The 21,920-nt window shown below is 37.6% G+C and overlaps 1 protein-coding gene across 3 annotated transcripts in view; it reads left to right on the top strand.

Annotated features, from left to right (window-relative positions):
- Nucleotides 1–8,056: 8,056 nt before the first annotated feature.
- The window catches only part of LOC120532687 (aminopeptidase Q-like), an 83,914-nt gene continuing 70,050 nt past the window's right edge, over nt 8,057–21,920 (top strand). Inside the window, exons 1-3 of one of the 3 annotated variants that reach the window (XM_039758962.1) lie at nt 8,057–8,787; nt 19,136–19,278; nt 21,364–21,503. In XM_039758962.1, coding sequence (XP_039614896.1) covers nt 8,186–8,787; nt 19,136–19,278; nt 21,364–21,503 — 885 coding nt within the window. In that variant the 5' untranslated portion in view covers nt 8,057–8,185. The remainder of the gene's footprint in view (nt 8,788–19,135; nt 19,279–21,363; nt 21,504–21,920) is intronic. The other 2 variants (XM_039758961.1, XM_039758963.1) reach the window with 2 other exon arrangements.

Here is a 21,920-nt window from a genome sequence, read left to right on the forward strand (position 1 = left end):
AGTGTGTGTTTGGTAAATATCCATAAACTTGAATGGCAGCAAAATGTGACAATATTTTTAACAGAGCTGGCAATCTTAATGTCACATGCAGTGCTCCTTCTGAACACATGACCAAGAACAATTCCAATACCCACCAGTAATGAAACTGGTTAGGATGCCGTCAATGGTGTCCCTGGAAAATGTATTAAGGATATGACATGAAAGGTTTGTCCTGTTTAGCTGCTGCATAGAGTAGAATCGCTGCTGTGCATTTTTGTCAAGGAGAAGGAGGTAATGATAGACCATATCATGCTTTCCATTTTCTCTACCAAAAACTCTAGATGTAAAGTGAAGTGTGGGCAGGGTGGGTTTTCCATTTTCAATGAAAATTTCTATAATTTTGTTAACATTGAGAGGCAGCTTGTTGTACTTGCATCAGTCTTCCAGCAGCTCCACTTCCATTCTCTACTTTGTTTCATTGTCATTGCTGATGAGACTAACTATCACTGTGTCATCAGAAAACTTGATATTAGTATCAAAGCTGATGCTAATAACTATGTTGAGCTGGTCACTTTAAGAATTCTTATAAATTACATAATCTGAAATTCACATTCTGGAAAACTGTTAAATCTTCAATGTGTTGTCAGGCCTATTCTTGTCAGTAACATATTTCTCTAATCACTTATCCTTGTGCTGGTTTAAATAAAATGAATTAATTTGAGCTGCCTTGTATGAAAATGTGCTATAGAAATAAACGTTGTTTTTGTTGTTTTAATTCTCATTTTACCAGTGGTGCTCATTTTTAACATCTCATATTCAGTCAGGAGGAATTATAAGCATGTGAAAAATTTTACTGACTGCCAGGTGATATGAAGAAAATGTCTTCCAAATTGTTAACAATAAATTAAATACTTATTTTTAAAGTGGTGTTAAACGCATGACTTCATATGGACATAAAATCATCTAACGGAGAAGACATGTTGCGTCCTTATCTTCTGTTAATGGAGTAAACACTTGTACCAGAATATTTATCTTCAGTTAAAATTTCAAAATGATAAATATTTTTAAAGTTTAAAAATCAAGCCATGTGCTCCCCATCCATTAAAGAATAAATACTGGTAACTTAAATATGTATTTTCCAATTACAAGATTATCTTGTAAAAACAAACATTGTGAAACACTTTTAAATTCACATATTAGGCCCTTCTTAATTAAACAAGTTATTTTAAACATCTGCAGTGTCACTGAAGCTTCAGAGCTCCTCACATAATTACTGTTGCTACAGTACATCAGTTTGAAATGAACTATTTTGCTCAGTTGACAGAAAAGATGCAGCCTTCATTATTAAACTTATTACATACCTTTATGTTGTTAAATATTCTTTCTGCAAGAAAATTGTTACAAAAAACTGGAAGCTGATGTGAAGTGGTGCATAACTAGAAAAGTTTCCAAGGGAAACGGAACCAACAATAAGACACATGACAGATTTGAACCCACATAAAATCTCCCTAAGTGACAGAGACACTAGCAGGGGATGAGAGCTACTAGTATGGGAAGGAAGCAACTGAAAGAGGACCACCTTCCATGCATTGTGCCTAGTAAAGGCAACAGACAAGGGCACCAATCCAATAGAGAGAAAGAGGAAAAAATGTGTTCTCCCAAGATGACAGAAGGTACAGAACTCACCAAGTGCTAACAATGTCTGACCCTATACATACAGTTGTGAAAAGAGCCTTGTAGACCTTTAATGGGTACTAGCTGAATTTATTCCTTGCAAAAGAAAGGATTAAGTTGTCTCCTTAGAGGAGAAAATGAACTATAGAGATCTATCAGGAAGCCAATTATTTTCCATATGAGTAGATGGTACTAACTGCAAAACTGGAAAGGATAGAACAACGCTTCCTCTTCAGAGAACAGGCATTTTGGAGGCTTGTAGACCTGGTCCTTTAGGTGTTTCTTAAGTCCTAAGAGCCTCTGTAGCCAAAGAAAGGCCACCCTGACTTTAGAAGTAATTCCAAGAGTTAGGATAAAAATTATTCCCATATCATGATTTAATTATGGCTCTGTCCCTGATCGCTGTTTTCTTTGCCTAATTATTTTGCTGTTTGTTGTTTTTGAATTTTTCTTGTTATACTTATGTTTTAGTTAAGACGTTATTTAATAATTTCTTTTTTAGATTATGTTTCATGTGTTTTAATTATTTTGTATTTCTTAAGAATGTTAATTTAGTTTGTTGTTTTCTTTGCTGCTTGAATGTTGAAGCAAAGAGGGCAGGGCCCCTTAACCTGCAGCTAGGGCTGCAGCCCACCTATATAAGGCCTGAGATGTGTCAATAATAGCTCTTGCTCATATTCCTTGGCTCCTCTTTCTTAGATTCCTTCTGTTCATTTGGATTTGTAATGGTTCCTTTTTAAAATTCTCTGTTGATGGTCTTTCTAATCTTATAAAGTATGATTTTTTGGTTTATTTATGAGTTTGGGGCAACTTTTATATATATAGTTTTTCCTTCTCTCATTATTTTTTTAAATAAAATTTACTTAAAGGATTATTGTTTTTGTTCCTATGAGCCAGATGTTTTATGTTTTCCGTCTCAATTTACTTACATTAATAAACATATCCTTTTTATGACTGCAGGATAGACTTGCTTTATATTCCTGGACTACGCCTACTTTGTGTTTTTGATGTCCACCTGTATTTTTGAAGCCCATTTGGAGAATCAGGCCTGTTTTTTAGTTTCATGGGCCTACATTTCACAGCACCCCAGAGGCAGAGTTAAAGCCACATTGTGTCAAAGGGAGAAGGAGAGTTAGGATGTAGAACGAAACAAGCAAAAGACACACTTTATATTACTTGAATAGTAGACAAGAGGGCAGGCCACATCAGCAGACCAAATCAAAGAAAAAGGAAGTTATTAAATTTCACATTTCTAGTTGTTCTGGATTGTAGTGAATAATTGATGACAGGGTTCAAACTACTCACTGTATACTCAATAAGCCATGATCTACCTATCTATCTAAATATTTTATATATATATATATATATATATATATACAGTATATATATATATACATATATATGTATATACACACCTACCTATGTAGTCACAGCTGTGCACATAGAGGACTGCTAAAGGGCTTCAGTAACTGTAATTCACCCACCACACCAGGGGTTGGTGCTGTGTCTTAACATCTTTCTCTCCTTCTCCCTCTTTAGATTTGATGGTTGATGGCTAGAACACCACTGACGTCACTTCCGGTTTCTGTCCACCTGGACCCTCCACTTCCTGTCAGATGGACTGAAAGCCGGAAGCTCCACCATGTTTGGAAGTTCTGTTTGAATTTGCATCTGCAGAGATTACTCTAGAATAATTGTGTGTTTTTAATGAGGTGTCCGTCTTAGCACTCCAAGGTTTTATCAATGTCCCCTCTTTCTTTTACTACATATATGTGTATATATGTAAGTACTTTTGCTTCCCCTTGTGAGGATCAAACCTTAGACATCAGAGCATGTAAACTCTAATATACACCGTGTCTAGTAAGTGAACCAGTTGTCGTGGCGCAACATCTAAGGCTTTGCCTCAGGTACTGACTTCCAAGGTTTGATCCCCACAAGAGGAAGCAAGAGTGCGCACACCTGATGAGCTCCATTTTGGGCGAAATATGTGTAGTGTACTCTTTGTATTATTTGGCAGGTACTGTATATCATCATCTGTATATATAAAAGCCAAATACCAATGACTCACTCATCACGAAATCTCCTGAACCATGAGGACTTGGGACTTGAAATTTGGAATGTAGGTCACCCTTGAACCATAGGTGCTTGCTAAGAAATTGTTTTAAAAATTTCGTGGTCCAAGCGCGAAATTTCTTATAGTTGTTTAGATCTGTTTGTATGTCTGTCCACTTTTCACAAGAGAACTACTTAACAGATATAGATTGGGTTTTCTTGTATAATTTGCTTGAACATTCCGTTGATTTTGTAACTTTCTCATTGTGCTAAGTATCATGGTTCACTTATGGTACCGATTTATTAGTACGAATACAAGAGAGACTCATCGGGCTGAGGGGAGGGCCCTCCTCACTCACGTGTCTGCCTCGGGGCATAACCTTAACTCCGCTTAGTTAGCAAACAAGAGAACTACTTAATGGATTTTGATCTTTTTTTTTCTATAATTTGCTGGAACATTCTGGTTGATTTTTTGACTTCTCTCATTGCACTAAGAATCATAGTTCACTTGCAGGACGATATATCCGTGCTAATCCGAGACAGAGGCTGCGGGCCAAGGGGAGGGGGAAGAGTGACGTCAGCAGTAGAGAGCTGGGTGGGGCGCTCCTCACTGTCTTGTTTCACTAATACATCGGTGAAGCTGTGGGGGGATGGCTGTATATTTATAAAATGCAAAGTTCACTCACTCACTCATCAATAAAAATCCTATCTCCCATATAGCTGAAAAGCTGAAATTTGTCAGGGTTGTGCATCTAGAGCAGTAGGTATCCACTAAGAAACACAGAAGTGCCACTACAGTGTACCGCCTCACTTTAAGTCCTGGGTACCACACATGCTAGAAGCAACAGTGTGCCTTAGTAAGTTAAAATGCTTGCTCAGCTCAGTAAATGGGTCCCCCATGGACAGAATATAAAGGGGTGGACATAGTACATAATTCACAATATTTGTTTTTTTTTTTTGTTCTGCATAAAGCTTAAAAATTTCAGTTCATTGCATGGTCCATGAAAATATGCAGGCTCTAAATATCAATGAATACCATGACTCACTGTATATTGCTTTTGATCTAAACATGCTAAAACCTTGTAATGGTAAAAAATTACACATTAAAGTGTTACATTCAAATGTGATTGAAGCTACCAGTTTTACTGAAAATACTACAGGATTAATTTATGTTTATACAAAAATTCAGATTATTCCTACTAATTACCACTTTGAATTCAAAAGAAAACATTTTACTGTAAAACTGTTTTCGAAAGTCCATTAATATAAGCAAATGTCATTTACCAGGAAAAGCAAGAATTGATCTATTTCATGAAAGCTTTATGCAATTGTATGATCATATTCAAGAGTAATAGCTCCAATGAACTAATAATGTTTATAACAGGTAAAAAAATATAAATATCATGTACAGAAAAGTACTTATTTAGTTACATAGTCCTTCTGAAACATCTGATTAACTGACAGCACCAGAAGCAAGGACTATGTCCTAAGAAGCCGGGTAACTCTGCCAGTTAACAAACAGGATGAATATAAAACTGCTCAAAAAAATTAAAGGAACACTTTGAAAACACATCAGATCTCAATGGGAAAAAGAAATCCTCCTGGATATCTATACTGATATAGACTGGGTAATGTGTTAGGAACGAAAGGATGCCACATCGTTTGATGGAAATGAAAATGATCAACCTACAGAGCCCTGAATTCAAAGATGCCCCAAAAATCAGAGTGAAAAAATTATGTGGCAGGCTAGTCCATTTTGACAAAATTTAATTGCAGCAACTCAAAATTGTACGCAGCACTTTGTATGGCCCCTGTGTTCTTGTCTACATGCCTGACAACATCGGTGCATGCTTCTAATGAGATGACAGATGGTGTTGTGGGGGATCTCCTCCCAGATCTGGACCAGGGCATCACTGAGCTCCTGGATAGTCTGAGGTGCAACCTGGTGGCATTGGATGGACCAAAATATAATGTCCCAGGGGTGTTCTATTGGATTTAGGTTAGGAAAGTGTGGTGGCCAGTCAATGGTATCAATTCCTTCATCCTCCAGGAACTGCCTGCATACTCTCACCACATGAGGCCAGGAATTGTCGTGCACCAGGAGCCACTGTACCAGCATAGGGTCTGACAATGGGTCCAAGGATTTCATCCTGATACCTAATGGGAGCCAAGGTGCCTTTGTCAAGCCTGTAGCGGTCTGTGTGACCCTCCATGGATATGCCTCCCCAGACAATCATTAACCCACCACCAAACTGCTCATGCTGAATGATGTTACAGGCAGCATAATGTTCTCCATGGCTTCTCCAGACCCTTTCACTTCTATCACGTGCTCAGGGTGAACCTGCTCTCATCTATAAAAAGCACAGGGCACCAGTGGTGCATCTGCCAATTCTGGTATTCTATGGTGAATGCCAATCGAGCTGCATGCTGCTGGGCAGTGAGCTCAGGGCCCATTAGAGGACATGGGGCCCTTGGGTCACCCTCATGAAGTCTTTCTGGTTGTTTGGTCAGAGACATTCACACCAGTGGCCTGCTGGGGGTCATTTTGTAGGGCTCTGGCAGTGCTCATCCTGTTCCTCCTTGCCCAAAGGAGCAGATACTGGTCCTGCTGATGGGTTATGGACCTTCTATGACCCTCTCCAACTCTCCTAGAGTAACTGCTTGTCTCCTAGAATCTCCTCCATGCCCTTGAGACTGTGCAGGGAGACACAGCAAACCTTTTGGCAATGACACGTATTGATGTGCCATCCTGGAGAAGTTGGACTACCTGTGCCACCTCTGTAGGGTCCAGGTATCGCCTCATGCTACCAGTAGTGACACTGACTGTAGCCAAATGCAAAACTAGTGAAGAAACAGTCAGAAAAGATGACGAGGGAAAAATGTCAGTGGCCTCCACCTGTTAAACCATTCCTGTTTTGGGGGTCATCTCATTGTTGCCCCTATAGTGCATCTGTTGTTAACTTCATTAACACCACAGCAGCTGAAACTGATTAACAACCCCCTCTGCTACTTAACTGACCAGATTAATATCCCATAAGTTTCATTGACTTGATGCTATACTCTGATTAAAAAGTGTTCCTTTAATTCTTTTGAGCAGTATATATTCAGTCATATTTATATAATTCAGTAACATCTGTTCATAGATACTGCTGTTCACTGATAATAGTCAGTCGCACATACTCATAAATACAAAGTAATAACGAAAAACGAAATCGTGAAACGTTTAAATACACAAACAGACATCTTCATAAATGATTAATAAAAGCCCAATCTGTGAAAATGAATACATTTCTGCTTACTGAAAATTAATCAAGTTGTTTTTGAAGTTGGTAATCAATGGCATTCATGGAAAAAATAAACCTCCACGGCTTCAATAGTCTCTGGGATTAAGCAGAGTCATAAAGTGACTGGGACAGAAAAAACACCTTTCATGTTAAGGTCCAAAACTGTAAGTGGAAGGTTTGACACTGTGTTTATTTCCCCAGTTGCTTACCTGATAACATTTCACTAATGTTTATTGAACCAATGGTACCAATTGTTACTGCGGAATACTGAGAAGAAAAACGGAACGGGGAAGAGTCACAAAGTATGTCACTTTTATTTGTATTCTGAACAGGCCCTGCAGTCATCTGAGCTAATAACTGCACGTGAACTGAAAGAAGAAAGTTTCAGTATGTTTAATGTAATAGGGATACACAATCCTAAAACATTTTTTAATAAAAAGGGCATTTCTGTAGTTAACATACCAGCTACACTGCCTTTTTAAAAAGTATTTCAATTCAAAAATTGGCAAACGTATTTGCTTACACGGCTCCTCGTTCATTGAATGCTTTCAAGAACAGCCTTTAACTACTTTTTAATTTTTATTATTATTTCATATATTCTTTTATAACATTATTGACCCTCTAGCGGTATTCGAACAGAAGCTCCGCAAAGACTCAAGTCTGAGGAAAGCACGAAGCTCAACCAAGTGAGTTAAGGAACATTAAAAGCAATAAAGACTTTATCTGGGAAACAATTGCTCACTGATCAGAATGCAAGAAAGAAGTTACAAGCATATTGCTCCTTTTATTTGATTAAAGCTAGAGCGTTAATGATATTTTATATAAGGTTATTAAAAGGGAGTAATTCACATATATTTGGTTCTTTAGCTTTTATTTTAACCCTTACAGCTAAATATTCCATTGGATCTGTTTTTCAGTTCTTCGATTGCAGTTTTCAGTTAAGTCCAGGCAATGCGATTTAGTTCCATCTGTAAAATAAACAACAAATTTGCACTGCGTCTTTACTGCTGTTTGTCAGTCCCCCATTACTTTTTCCGAAGCAATCACCGCGAGCGTTTCAAACATTTGAGTCTGGTTGGCAGCAGACAGCACAGCCCACAGCTCATCACATCTAGACGAATATATATAGCACCTCCAAGTTTCTCGCGATTTTTTTTTAATCTGGCATCGAACTGGAGGAGTTCAGATCTTCCACTATGGGCACCAAATCCGGTTCTGGCTTTTATCTTAGTAAATCAACTGTGGCTTTCTTCACGCTTCTTTTTGCTGCTTTATTTATCGCTTTTACAGTTTTTGCCGTTCTGTACCTCCGAAGGACCGGATTTTGCACTTTAAATAAGGAGGAAGAAAGCGACAAAGTAAAGCCGCTTAACTGCACCGTAGTGCCGACACCGGGGCGCCAAGGAATCTGGGACCACTACCGACTCCCTACTTCACTAGTCCCCATAAATTATCAGCTTGAACTGTGGCCTCGGTTCCACCCGGAAAGCCCGGAGTCCACATTTACGGGTGACGTGAACATCACCTTTCAGTGTAAGAATGCAACAGATGTGATCTTACTGCACAGTGAACAGATCGAGGTTACAGTTGTGGAGCTGGTAAGGTTCGAAATAGGAACGGAGGCTCCCCAAATTCTGGAAGTGTGGAGATCTAGTCTTTACTCCTATCTGGTTATCAACCTGAATGAAACTCTTACCGAAAATAGCATATATGTTCTCAGGGTCAACTTTTCGGGAGTGATCGACAATTCCACTGGGGGGTTTATGAAAATGGATTATGAAGAAGATGGAAGGAACCTGTGAGTATCTGAAAAGCGCTTCTCAACTATTTTTTAAAATATTGCTCCCCGTATTTGTAATTTCTGAATTAAAGGATCCTTATTGTATGTAGAGCATTTTTAATCTTCAGTCATACAGCACATTTTAATGTTTAAAGGTCTTTAATTTTGTCGATGGCCATACTTTACACCTCACTGCTGTTTCTTGGGACAGCTAACTAGTTAAGCTTCAGTTAATAGATAGATAGATAGATAGATAGATAGATAGATAGATAGATAGATAGATAGATAGATAGATAGATAGATAGATAGATAGATAGATAGATAGATAGATACCACTATTGTGTGTAGGTCTATATGTGTGTGTTCACGTGATGGAATGACACCCTGCACAAGTGTTGTTCCTGCCTTACTGGTATAGGCTACATGTTTAATATAAGCAGACAGGATGATCACTGACATATTGTATAGTCCGGCTATAGTTCCAATGGTCCACCTACTGTCTGACACTGAACGAATTACTTAACTTGCCTGTTTTCGATCTCCTAAAAAGTATGTAAACCGTTATTCTGTGCACAGTACAGTATGTGTATTTGTAAAGCGGATTGGAATGTTAAGGCACTGCATAAAGTAAGGATGGATTGTTTCCTTAATGCAGTTGTATTCATTATACAATTATTATATATTTTATTGAGTTGTATAACCTTTCGCTTTCTGACTATCCATTTCTGAAAATTCTTTTTCTAGGGCCACTTGGACTCAAAGCAGTGTAAATGGGAAAACGTTCTAGTCAGAATGACTGTAGTATTGCTGCCTTAAAATTTCATATTCATTTTTTACATGTTTGTCTGTCTGTTGTAATTAATAAATTAACAGTTGATGAAGGGAATTATCCATCCATTATCTCGCACCGCGCTCCTGAACCGGACTGAATAAGTTTGGGAATGTTATGCCATGTTATGTAGCAATTAATAAATAATTAGTAATCAATTTTAAGACAATACCCCCAGAATATTAGGTACAAAGCAAAAATCAACTGTTGTCTGGCCGCCCGTCTATAACAGGACACGTTAAAATGCACACCCACTGCGGATCGGATTCACCATTTAACTTAACGCTCATATAAAGAAAAAAAACTTATATGATATGAGGAGAACGTGCAAACTCCACACAGACAGCAACTGAACTAAATTTTGAAAGTGTATCTTTGAGGCAGTAGCCTTGGCCTCTTTATCAACATGCCACTTTTTCCTCATTCCCCATTCATTTTATAAAGTCAGAAATAGTGATCTTTTCACAAATGTCCGAGATTTAATGTAGATATATATATATATATATATATATATATATATATATATATATATATATATATAAGGTAGCACAAAATAAATATAATAAATCCAAAAATTTTAATTCGTATTTAAGCTATTTTTGCATAGTACATGTGCTATATAAAATATATTAGTATTAAATGCATTATATATACTCTATTAATCAATAAATCATTCTATATATCTATGAATCTATATATCTACTGCATATATGTAGTGGATTAAGAAAGTATTCAGACTCGTTTACTCTCTGAATATTTTATTGGGTTGTGGATTTAATTTTAAATCAATAAATATGCATTTTTTTCCCATCAATCTACGCTCAATAGCCACAAAGACAAAGTAAAATAGAAAGGTTCTCAAATCAAAAACTGAAATTTCTTATTTATATAAGTATTCAGGCCCATTGCTGTGGCACTTCATATTGTAGTCAGGTGCACCCTGCCTGCTTTGTGTCTTTAACTCCAGTCCACCTGTGGCAAAACTGAATTAATTGGACATCATTTAGAAAGTCAAATACCTTTGTACATAAGGTCACACAATTCACGCTACATGCCAGAAGAACAAAAACCAAGTCATGAAGTCCAAGGAACTCTCCGTAGGTCTCTGTGATGAAATTGTAATGAAGCATAGATCAGGGCTATAAGGATATAAAACTATTTCTAAAGCTTTGTGTGTTCCCTGCAGTATAATGGCTTTAGTACTTAAATTAAAGTTTGGAACCATCAGGTCTCTCCTAATTGGCTCTATGACCAGACTGAGTAGCTGGGCAGGAAGGACCTTGGGTTGTCTGCATGGGTTTTCTCCCACAGTCCAGAGGCACACAGGTTAGGTGGACTGATGATACTAAATTGGCCCTAGTGTGTGGCTGGGGTTTGTGTGTGTTTGTTCACCCGGTGAGTGGCACATTGTTTGGGGTTTGTTGCTGCCTTAAGCCTTATACTGCTGTTGGCCTAGGCTCCAGCTCCCCCTGTTACTGTGTTCAGGACTATACAAGTTTGAAAATTAAACATTAATGGTTATTAAATGTAGATTCATCAAATTTATAATTATATATATGTGTGTTTGCATTCTCCAATCCACTTAATCAGAGTACCTTCAGGCTGGGGCCTATATTGGCAGCAGTGGGCACAAGGCAGGAAATAGCCCCCACAACTGCATCACAGGGCCCTTTCACCCACATATCCACAATTGCACTGATACAGGGCCTAATTTAGAGTCACCAATTAACTTAACGTTCACGTCTTTGTAGATGTGAAACGAAAACCGGACTAAGTGCAGAATAAACATGTAGACACGTGGATACCATTTAAACTCCAAGTGGTCAATGATCTGGACCAGGATTCAAGGTCAACACAGGCAGCGAAGTGAAATTATATGAAATTGACTTTAATATTGCATAAACTTACCCGTTTATTTCCATTGAATAGTTGCATTTAACTCTTGAGACACACTTGCTTGATGAATTAGATTGTTTTGCACACATTTATAACCCTTTAGTTAATACATCCAACTGCCATTCAGGAGATTCCAGTAAGATCTGATTACACCTTTTTGCCTCAGAACACACACAGAGCCGTACATTTTAATTTAAAATTCTGATGGTACTTTTTTGATTGTAAATGATAACCCGGATTATTTAACGGATAAAATAACGTCCCATGTTATGAACCTGATTTCTTATTATTGGGTCACAATGATTTCGAGCCTGTTACGGCATAATTAGATGCAGAATTCGGACAGAGCATCACTGCTTTACAGAACCCAGTCATTAACTTTTAATAACACCCGGAAAGTGAATTGTCACCAGCAGACCTAACAGCACGATTTAAGTGTATAAAAGAAAAACGGAGTGCAGTGAGAAAATGCCGCGAAGACACGCCGAGAAAGCGCAAATTCCGCTCAAAGTACCCGGATTTAAGATTCCCTCCCAATCTCCTGAAGCTGCGAGGAGCTAAAATAAGCACCGCGTCAACATCACAAGAGTTACAGCTTTAAATAAGAATAGCAGAACAACCTCACCCAATTGCCGTTTCTCTGGGCAAGAAGTGAATAAATACCACCACCTGCTGACAGAAATGAAGGTACAATTACAAGATTGCATTTTGCCTGAAGAAGGATCCTGAGTTGCCTCGAAAGCTTGCATATTGTAATCTTTTTAGTTAGCCAATAAAAGGTGACATTTTGCTTGACTTCTCACTAAGATTAAAGCTTTAAAGAGACTTTCTGAACTTGAAGTTTTTTGTTATTTTATTTTAAAGCGTTAATGAAGGTAATAATAACATAAGGTCATTTTTTTGTGTGGATATTTAATTGTATTGAGGAAGGAACATTAGATGCCTAGCACCTGGGCAAGCAATGCACAATTTTGTAAAAACTTGTTTAAAAGTGGTTTTAAATCCTAACACACAATTTTTTCCTTAAAACAGGAAAAGCAAAAATCAAGTGAATTCATGTGTGTTGATTTTAGAATGATGTTAAAATTCCCATTTTCGATTGATTTGTGAAAGAGTTATGTAGACGAGAGAATCTGTCAAGTTAAACATTTTAATATGGCAACGCAATAGCCCTTACACATAAAGTAACAAACTTTTGTTTTAATACAAATAACTTTGGTGTAGTTTGTTGCTTTCTTTCATGTATATAGACATTTCATAATTTATTGCATATAAATGTTAATATTTAAATAGGAAACAATGCATACATTAAACTAAGACCAGCTAGCAAAAAAGAAAAAAACAAAACTCAGCTGGTAACCCTTGGAGGTTTACTAGCTTGCTTTAATGCATCTATTACTTATTTAATGTAACACAAAACATTTGTTAAGGTTTTATTACACGGCTCCAAGCAAGTAATAAATGCAGTACAGGCAGCCTCTCTTTGAAAATGTTGCCATTGCTTTGAAATCGTAATATAATTGAGCAACATGTACAGTAACTAATACACAAATCTAGGTAGTACCTGAACTCAATTATCACCCTCCCAATGTCTATACAGATTATAGTGTTCTTGGCCATCATATATCATGTAGCCACTTTTCGGCACACAATGCAGACAGAATTTGATGGATCTGAAAAAACAAATAAAATAACCAAACAAACAAACAAAAAATCCAGTAGCAGTAACTACAAATCACATAATAATATAATACTGACTATACTGTAGCATTCTCAAGCCCAGTGGCTTCAGGCTTTTTTTCCAGCCAGCTTCTGTTTTTAACTGAACTCCTGGCCTAATTAAGTGAGCTGTTATTTCCAATTTTATGTGTTTTGAAGACAATTTGGAAATTACAAAACTAAGTTTAGTAAAAAGAAATTTATAAAATTTACTAAGCAGTTTTATGACACTAATGTAATTTTTTTCCTTTTAACAATATTTTCGTCATTTTTTCTTTCTGCTTTTCCAGGTTTTCTGGTTATTTATTCGTTTATTTACTAATTAGTGGGCCTAACACTGAAGTAGTTGCGGCTTTTCATTGTTCACTGTTGTTTGCCCAAGTTTCTATGCTGCTTGTTTTTAATTGCCTGCTTTATTTTTAATTACCTGCCTGAAGAAGGGGTTTGAACTACCTTGAAAGTTTGCATATTATCTGTACATTTAACCAATAATAGGTTTCATTTTGCTTGACTCCTCGTTGTCATTATTAAGATACAATGAAGGGAGCAAACTGCATAGGAAAGGGCAAAATAACAGGAAACCAACAAAACAGCAAATATAGATTTGTAAATGTCTTATAAATGTGCTTTCTTGTGCTTTTTCTGAATGCAGAATAAGAAAAGAGGGAAAAAAACACACCAGCAAATTAAATTACATTAATTATTATCAATTGCTATCACTGATTATGAGTCTAGTTTGACTGAAAACCTGCAGCCACAGGGAGTCCACAGGACCGAGTTTGGGAACCACTGTTCAACCCCATTCACTTCAATTCAGGGGGATGAGATGAGCACAAGAGAGGCACAAACCTTGTATAGGGCTCCAGTTCAGGACAGGATCCACTCATGCACACACCTACACTCACCCAGGGCCAGTTTATGAATATTAGAGTATCCAGTCACAATACCTTTTGCCAGATTCAAATCTAAAATGCTGGATCCTTAAGGCAGCAGTCCTAAACTCTTTGACACTGTGCTATCACCAATGACAACAATGACAATAATTTTAAAAATCAAAAATCCAGATTTTCTGACAGAAGACAGATTGAACATGCTTGAACATACATTAAAACAATGAACATAGTTTGAGGCTCCATCTTTGACACCAACAAGCTTGTTCTGCTGTTGACCATGAAGAGACACACTCTGTGCTTATTTATTAAAGCTCTACTTTTCATAGCAGGTTGATGATTTGATACTATATAAAGATTTAGGCTATGTTATAATCACACATGCAGCAAGTAATTGATTAAGAAAGTAATTGCTGGCAATTGTCTTTGTAATCTCCATATGTACCGGTCTGCTTTGGAACATTGTGTAAATATTAACTGCAGATCCTATGTTAGTCACCGCCTGCATAGGGCTGGTGCCTTCCACTCAGGTCTGCTTGTGCTCCTACATTCCACATCAAAAAGACAAGAAGGTTAAGATAAATGGAATTCTTTAATGGTCTATGTAGCCTGAGGTTAATTATAAATACTGAACATTATGTTAGTATGGTTAGTGTGAGTCTAATTGTTTTATTACTATATCAGTATCCATCATTGGCATATACACTCACTGGACACTTTATTAGGTACACCTTCTCAGCTGCTTGTCAACACAGATATTTAATCAGCCAATTATGTGGCAGAAAATCAATGTATATAGGCATGTAGACATTGTCAAGATAACCTGCTAAAGTTCAAACTAAGCATCAGAATAGGGAAGGAAGGAGATTTTAGAGAATTTGAACGTGGCATGGTTGTTGGTGCCAGACAGGTTGGTTTGAGTATTTCAGAAACTGCTGATCTATTGGGATTTTCATGCACAGCCATCTCTAGGGTTTACAGAGAATGGTCCAAAAACAAAAAAATATCCAGTGAGTGGCAGTTGCCTGGACAAAAAAACCTTGTTGATGCCAGAAGTCAGAGAATGGCCAGACTTCTTAAAATTACCATTCGTTACAACTGAGGTATGCAGAAGAGCATCTCTAAATGCACAGCTTATTGAAACTTGAAGCAAATGACCACACCTGGTGCCACTGCAGTCAGCTAAGAACAGGCAACTGAGGCTAGAATTCACATGGGCAATGGGAATCATGATAATGAGCTCACTGTACTCAGATGGCCTCCACAGTCATCAGATCTCATTTCAATATAGCACCTCTGGGATGTGGTGGAAGGGAAGATTAGCATCATGAATGTGCAGCTGACAAATCTGCAGCAACAGTGATGTTGTCATGTCAAAATGGACCAAAATCCCTGAGGAATGTTTCCAGCACTTTGTCTATTCCACAAAGAATTATGGCAGTTCTGAAGGCAAAGGGTGGTCCAACAAGGTATATATAATAAAGTGGCTGGTGAATGAATATATATTTGTGTATGTGTGTGTGTATACCTTCCTATAGACTTAATTATTTGAAGCTAGATGCAATGCAGGTAAGAGTATTCGGAGCATTTATTTATCAGCAGAGAAAAATGAAAAGAGATATCCTCCCAGAAATTAATAAAGTTTGAAGTCTCTAGCAGACTGCAGTTTTCATTATATCTATCCTGAATGGGGCTGCATTAAGAAGCAAGGCTTCTAACAGTGGGATTGATTGAAAGAAAGTAAATGCATGTTTACTCATTAGTATATAAATTCTGTGAAATTAGTTATTACATGATTGAATGGACTTGTGAAATAAAGAACTGTGTCAGAATTAGAAAACAGGAATGATTCGTAGACCTAGCAGGGAACAAAGATGAACATTACTGACTTTGCTTAACAATTTAGATGTTCCATGGGCTTTCTTCAGTCATTTTTGCTTAGAATTGTGGAGCTTAATTTACTATGCCCTACACACTCATCTCATAGCTGATGTCTTAACCCCCTGTCATTACCTGATGAGAACTGTACAGAATTCCTATTCAAGCGAATTGATTTTTTTCTGGAAACATATATATCCCCAGAGGTCTCTGCAGGAATACTGTAGGAAACTATGAAGGCATTTTTAAGAGGACAGACTATTTTGTACCTTTCTCACAAAAAAGAAATCATAAAGCAAGAGGTCATCTGAGTTAATCAGCAAAATTACCAGAATAGGTCTAGAATACACCAGGTCTCCAAATGAGGCACTATAATAATACAATATAATACAATTCTCCACTCCTCCCAGCAAGTTTTGTTACACTCCCTCCCAACTCCGGCTCCCTTGCTGTGTTCCCAACAGTTCTTTAAATAGTCTTTGACATGGAAGTGCTTCTGTCCTTCCAACCACATGACTGGCTGGGTCAAAGACTTTGTGATATTGGCGTAGTCTGCAGGATTCTGACCATCATTTGGGTCAGAAGACCTTTAATAATAACGTGGACTCAACCAGACAGACAGTGCTGTGACACAAGGGAGCCCCACGATAAGCCTACCCTTAAAACTGGGCCGTAATGGAAAAGAAAAAAAACAAGCAGATGGACAACATCGAAAATCAGCCTGCACTCGCGACAGGCACTGTCGAAAAGGACACAGCAAGTGGCCAAAATCAACTGGAGAAGAAAACTCTGGATGATGGCATCCTGAATGAGGTACGTGCCAGGGAGGGGATTAAAAAAAATTCCGGATGAAATTAACCTTGGGCCGTGCTCATACCTCATAGAAGAAAGACATCCGGAGGTTCGGCAAGGAGCCAGCTGCTATCCCGTAGAAGACATTGGCCGATCCGATAAAAGTCAGAATGGCGAGGACTTCTGCGTATGGCTGGCACTTCCGGGTCTAATAAAGAACAGGGATTCTCTTCAGCTCAGAAGTATTTCGGGGCTTCTGTCCTCGTGACTACCTCGTACTTCCGGGCCACAATCAAAATAAATGCCCCCACGTCTTTTGACAGTTCCTCCTGGCGGCATCCAGCAGGGATATATGTCTGAACTCCATGTCCCATAGTGCCCTGCGGGAATCCAGGGTACCACTGCACTCCAGAGAAGCTGCCATCTAGTGTTTTGGGGGAAGCAGTGTTGGCAAGTAGTTGCCTTCCCCCATCCTCCTAGTCCAGGAGTTCAGCAGATGTTATGGTACTGTATATATCTGACCCACAAAATTCTGTGCCAGCAATCCTAAAAGCACTAGCATATTTTCAAAAGATATCTGGACTCAGAAATAATTTGAATAAAGGTGTGCTTTTTCCAGTGAACTCTTTAACATGCAGTACTGGACTGGACACTTTCCCATTTATCTTAGCAGATCGGTTTAAATATCTAGGGGTAAATATCACAAGTAAATGTAAAACTCTTTTTCAACAAAATTTTGCTCTCTGCATGGAAAATATTAAACAAGATGTTAATAAAATGGTCCACCCTCCATTTCCCATTAGCAGGGAGAATCAACACTGTTAAGATGAATATCCTTCGCAAGCTTCTTTTTCTATTTTAAACCATCCCCATATACAGTAACAATTTTTTTTTTAAGAAATTAGATTAAATCATAACCTGATTTATTTGGAATTCTAAACATTCACACACCCAAATGGTGACTCTGCAGCAACATAAAGCAGAATGGGGCAAAGCACTTCCTAAGTTTCAGTTTTATTACTGGGCTGCAAATATACAGGCCCTAAAGACCTGGACATCAACACAAACATGATGAACATATGCAAGCCTGATATAAAATAGAATTAAAATCTTGCAGAACTTCTTTATATTCCCTAGTCTGTGCTCCAGTAAATACAAGATATTGTCAATACACTAATAATCCAATTTCCCTTCATTCACCCAGAATATGGAACCAATGTAGGAAGCTCTTATCTGTTTCAACTCTACATAGCAACCACTCTTTTCCACCCTTCCAAACATACACAGTATTTAATGCTTGGAAAATGTTTGCGATTAAAATATTTAGAGACTTGTACAAAAAGCTTCAACTTTAACTTCTCATTAACACAATGTTTTCACTACTTCCAAACTAGAAACTATGCTAAACTGAAGATGCCAAATTTTCCTCTCCTTCTACCTATTTCTGTTCTAGAAGAAATATTGATCAGTCTTGTTTTATAAAAACATTTTAAAGTCCATTCCTTTCAAAGATCTCAGGTCACAATTGGAAGGCAGTCGGTCCCAGAATACTCTCTAGATCCATGTGCACAAAGCACTCAATTATTCAACTTAAAATCTTCTATCGAGCACATTTATCTCATTTAAAACCATCCAAAATGTTTCCAAGGCAAGATTCAACCTGTTTTGGGCAAAAATCTTTGAATGCCTATCAAGGATACACTTCCTTGCTGCTTCAAAGATTTGCTTTGTGGACTGGATTTCCTCATTTTCTTTTGGGTGGGGGTTGAATTTTGATTTTGTTAAGTTTGATTTTATTGTATTGAGTGTTGCTTTAATTAAAATGAATAAAATAAAAAGTGTGAGCAACCATTAAAAATTATTTAAATGCCTCCTTTCTGTAATTCTTTCTTTGCTTTACTGTCTCTGCCAATGAGAGTGGTGGGATATTTCAGTTGCAGTAGGGCTACAACAACATAATTTCCAGTAGCCTTGCTTGGGCAAATTTAATTTACTTAAAATAACTTTATCACCTGCTCTCTTTACTAGAGAAAAAAAGTATGTTCCTTAAAGATTATCTTCTTCCAACCATCTAAACAGATGTGCTGTCATTGACTAGTAACACTTACATGGGGAAATGTGAGTGAGTTAGTACTGTTTGTAGCTTTGAAACCAACCTGGATGGGTCAATAGTGTGCCTTTATTCCTGTTGACAAAGACACTACCCATCTTATTCTAAAATAGGATAAGGAAGTTACAAAAATTGGATGAATATGTGGATAGTATTGAGATGATGGCGACTTGTAGGTATGTGGCTATTTTCAAAGAAGCTTTACTTTAACAAGACTGTTGTGCAGACTGTATATTTTCATTCATGTTTCAGGTCAGTTATCACAACTCAGATGGAGCCAACCTATGCAAGGAGTGTTTTTCCATGTTTTGATGAACCCAGTTTCAAAGCTACTTTTGATATTCGTCTAATTTACCTTCCTAATTATGTGGCACTCTCAAATATGCCTGCTATTAGTAAGTAAATATTACTTTTTTTAGGTAAATCCATTTAAAAATTTTAAGAAGTCTTTTGCTGTTAGGAAAAAGTATTTTTAAAACTGTATAGTAGTTCCCACTGCTTAAAGTGGAAGCAAATGACTGACTCTCTTTTTATTGTGAAATAGAAACTTTGAACACTGGGAAGTTCCAGTGGTCAGTGGTATGCTAAAAGCTGTGTATTGTGCTGGTACTCTATGTTGAAACTGGAAAAGGTGCTAGTACTGAGTACTGTCCTGCTTCAAGCACATTATTCATATCTGTCCGACCTCTAATTTAAATTTCCATTGCTAAACAAATGATTGTATTTATTCTTTATTAGATGCTTAGACATTATACCCTTGTCGGTTCTATGTTTTCAGCACATTGAGCTGCACAGATTCTCTGTAAACTTCAGTCTGGGACTCGCTTCATCCCAAGTAATTTGTAATAGGTTACAATATTTCATTGTGGTACACCTCAGCAGTGGCAAAGCCAGAAACTGCAAAGTAGGTGGACCTAGAAACAACTGGGTGGGCAAGCAATAAGCCATTCCTGGGGGGGATCCCACTTAAAGTTTTTTTAATGACCATTGAAGTAGGGTCCAGGGGGTGTCCGCTTGAAGATTTGAGCTGCTCAGTTTCATGACAACCTAAGTAAGTATGGTCCTTTCCCTCTTGAAATTTTGAGGCTTCATGACCTTCGAAGTGGGGTCCAGGTAAGGGAACTCTCTTTAAGATTATGTTATGGAGGGGCTTTGCTATTGAATGGGAGCCTGGCTGAATCCTTGGGCCCATGGGTTGTAGGTAGCTTCGCCCCTGCACCTCAGTCTTCCTTTGCATCTTTCAGAATTATTCATATGCTATGTTATGAGCTGGTTTTCTGATATGACACCTTGTACTTTCAAAAAAGAAGATTAAATATTGTTAGTATATTTTTCAGCCTGAAAAGCCCTGATATTTTTCCATATATTATTATATTCTAGCTTCAAATTAAAGAAGTGTAATAACAGTATAATTGTACACCGAATTTTTGCTGGATGCAAGTGCCTCGTTTACCCATGTATTGTCTACCTTAACTGAGGGAAGGTGTACAGTCTCAAGTTTAGTACTAATTTCTTTGTTACTGTTGCACTGTTAAGGAAGTGAGTATCAAGATAATAAAGCTAACATTTGCTTATTATTCATGCAACTTATTTTTTTTTTTACAATGTTACACTTGTTTCATAGTGTAGCTTACATTACCATTATTTTCTTACATTTTATATCATGTTTTATTTGTGTAAGTTGTGACCACCACCCCAAATCCCAAGCACATCTCCACAGATGCAAATTCTGACTTCAAATAATAATTTATTTGATATAAAATACCAGGTTTCTCAATGCAGGCACAAGTACAATATACTTTCTTCCTTTCTTTTCCACTACTCTTCCTAGGCAAGCTTTGTCCTCTTACACCCAACTGCAAATTGCCTGGGCGAGGCAGAGTGGCCCCAGTTATCTCCGATATGGGAGTACTTCTGGTGCCAGGGCAGTACTCATAGGAAGCACTTCCAGGTCAAATGGAAGCCCAAAAAAGTAGGGATCATGAATTCTTGGTGCGCCCATGGAACCTAACAGGGTTGCTTTATGGGACTCCCAGCAAGCCCATATCCATATGGGTATCATAGCTTAGAGATGCTGCCACCTAGTGTGTCGGGGAGCCAATAGTCTGAATAAGTCCAATCCCCCCAGGTCCCTCCATTACACTGGCCTCCCAGCCAGGTAAGGGTCTTCAGTCCAGTGTACCCACTTCCCAGATGGCATCTGCCAATCTTCTGGTTAAGGCAAAGAATACCCTGCCATCCAGGCACTTCACCTCTGGAACTGAAAAAGCATTTCTGTAATACTCTGCCTAATATAACAGGCTTACCTCTTAACTCATATATTGATGTCTTCATCATAATAAATATTACCTGGTTGTTAGCTATGGTCTTTAATAATTTTATTTCTAACAGCTGTTTTTATCAATGTACTGCAATACAGTTATTAGAAAAAATCTTTTTTTGTGCATTTTTGTGAATATTCTTTTATGGTTACATTTCAGATACATCACCAATATCAGATGAAGATGGCGTCATATGGAAAGTGACCACATTTAATACAACTTTAAAGATGTCAACATACATTGTAGCATTTGTAATTTGTGAATTTAGCTACATTGAAATGATTGAGCATGGAAATGAGGTGAGAGGCCAGATTCAGTTTGTGTGAATATTGCATATGTGCTGTATACTATGAAGTTGAAAGACAGTAGATGAGTACAGTGGGAAAAAAAGAAGAAGGAATAAAAAATGTCAAGTTTCCTTTGGCATGCCTAGCTCTGTACTGTTCAGAAAGTTGTCTGTTTCTGACATAAAACACCTTCCTTTAAAGTAACATTTATGTCTCCTTCAAGTTTTGGTTTACTGATTCATTGGCATGTGATTTGCTCCATTGCTAGCTATGTATTGTATTAGTTCAACAGGTACATTCAACAGCGCGCAGTATGTGTTTATCTAATTACGGTATCTGTCAATCAATTTCAAACAGAGCTGTCTATCACAATAAGAAGTGTAAGCATGTAATCAATATAGATGATGACTTTTTACTTGTGTGAAGAAA

Source organism: Polypterus senegalus, chromosome 7, assembly GCF_016835505.1.
Source record: "Polypterus senegalus isolate Bchr_013 chromosome 7, ASM1683550v1, whole genome shotgun sequence".
In the NCBI taxonomy this organism is placed as follows: Eukaryota; Metazoa; Chordata; class Cladistia; order Polypteriformes; family Polypteridae; genus Polypterus; species Polypterus senegalus.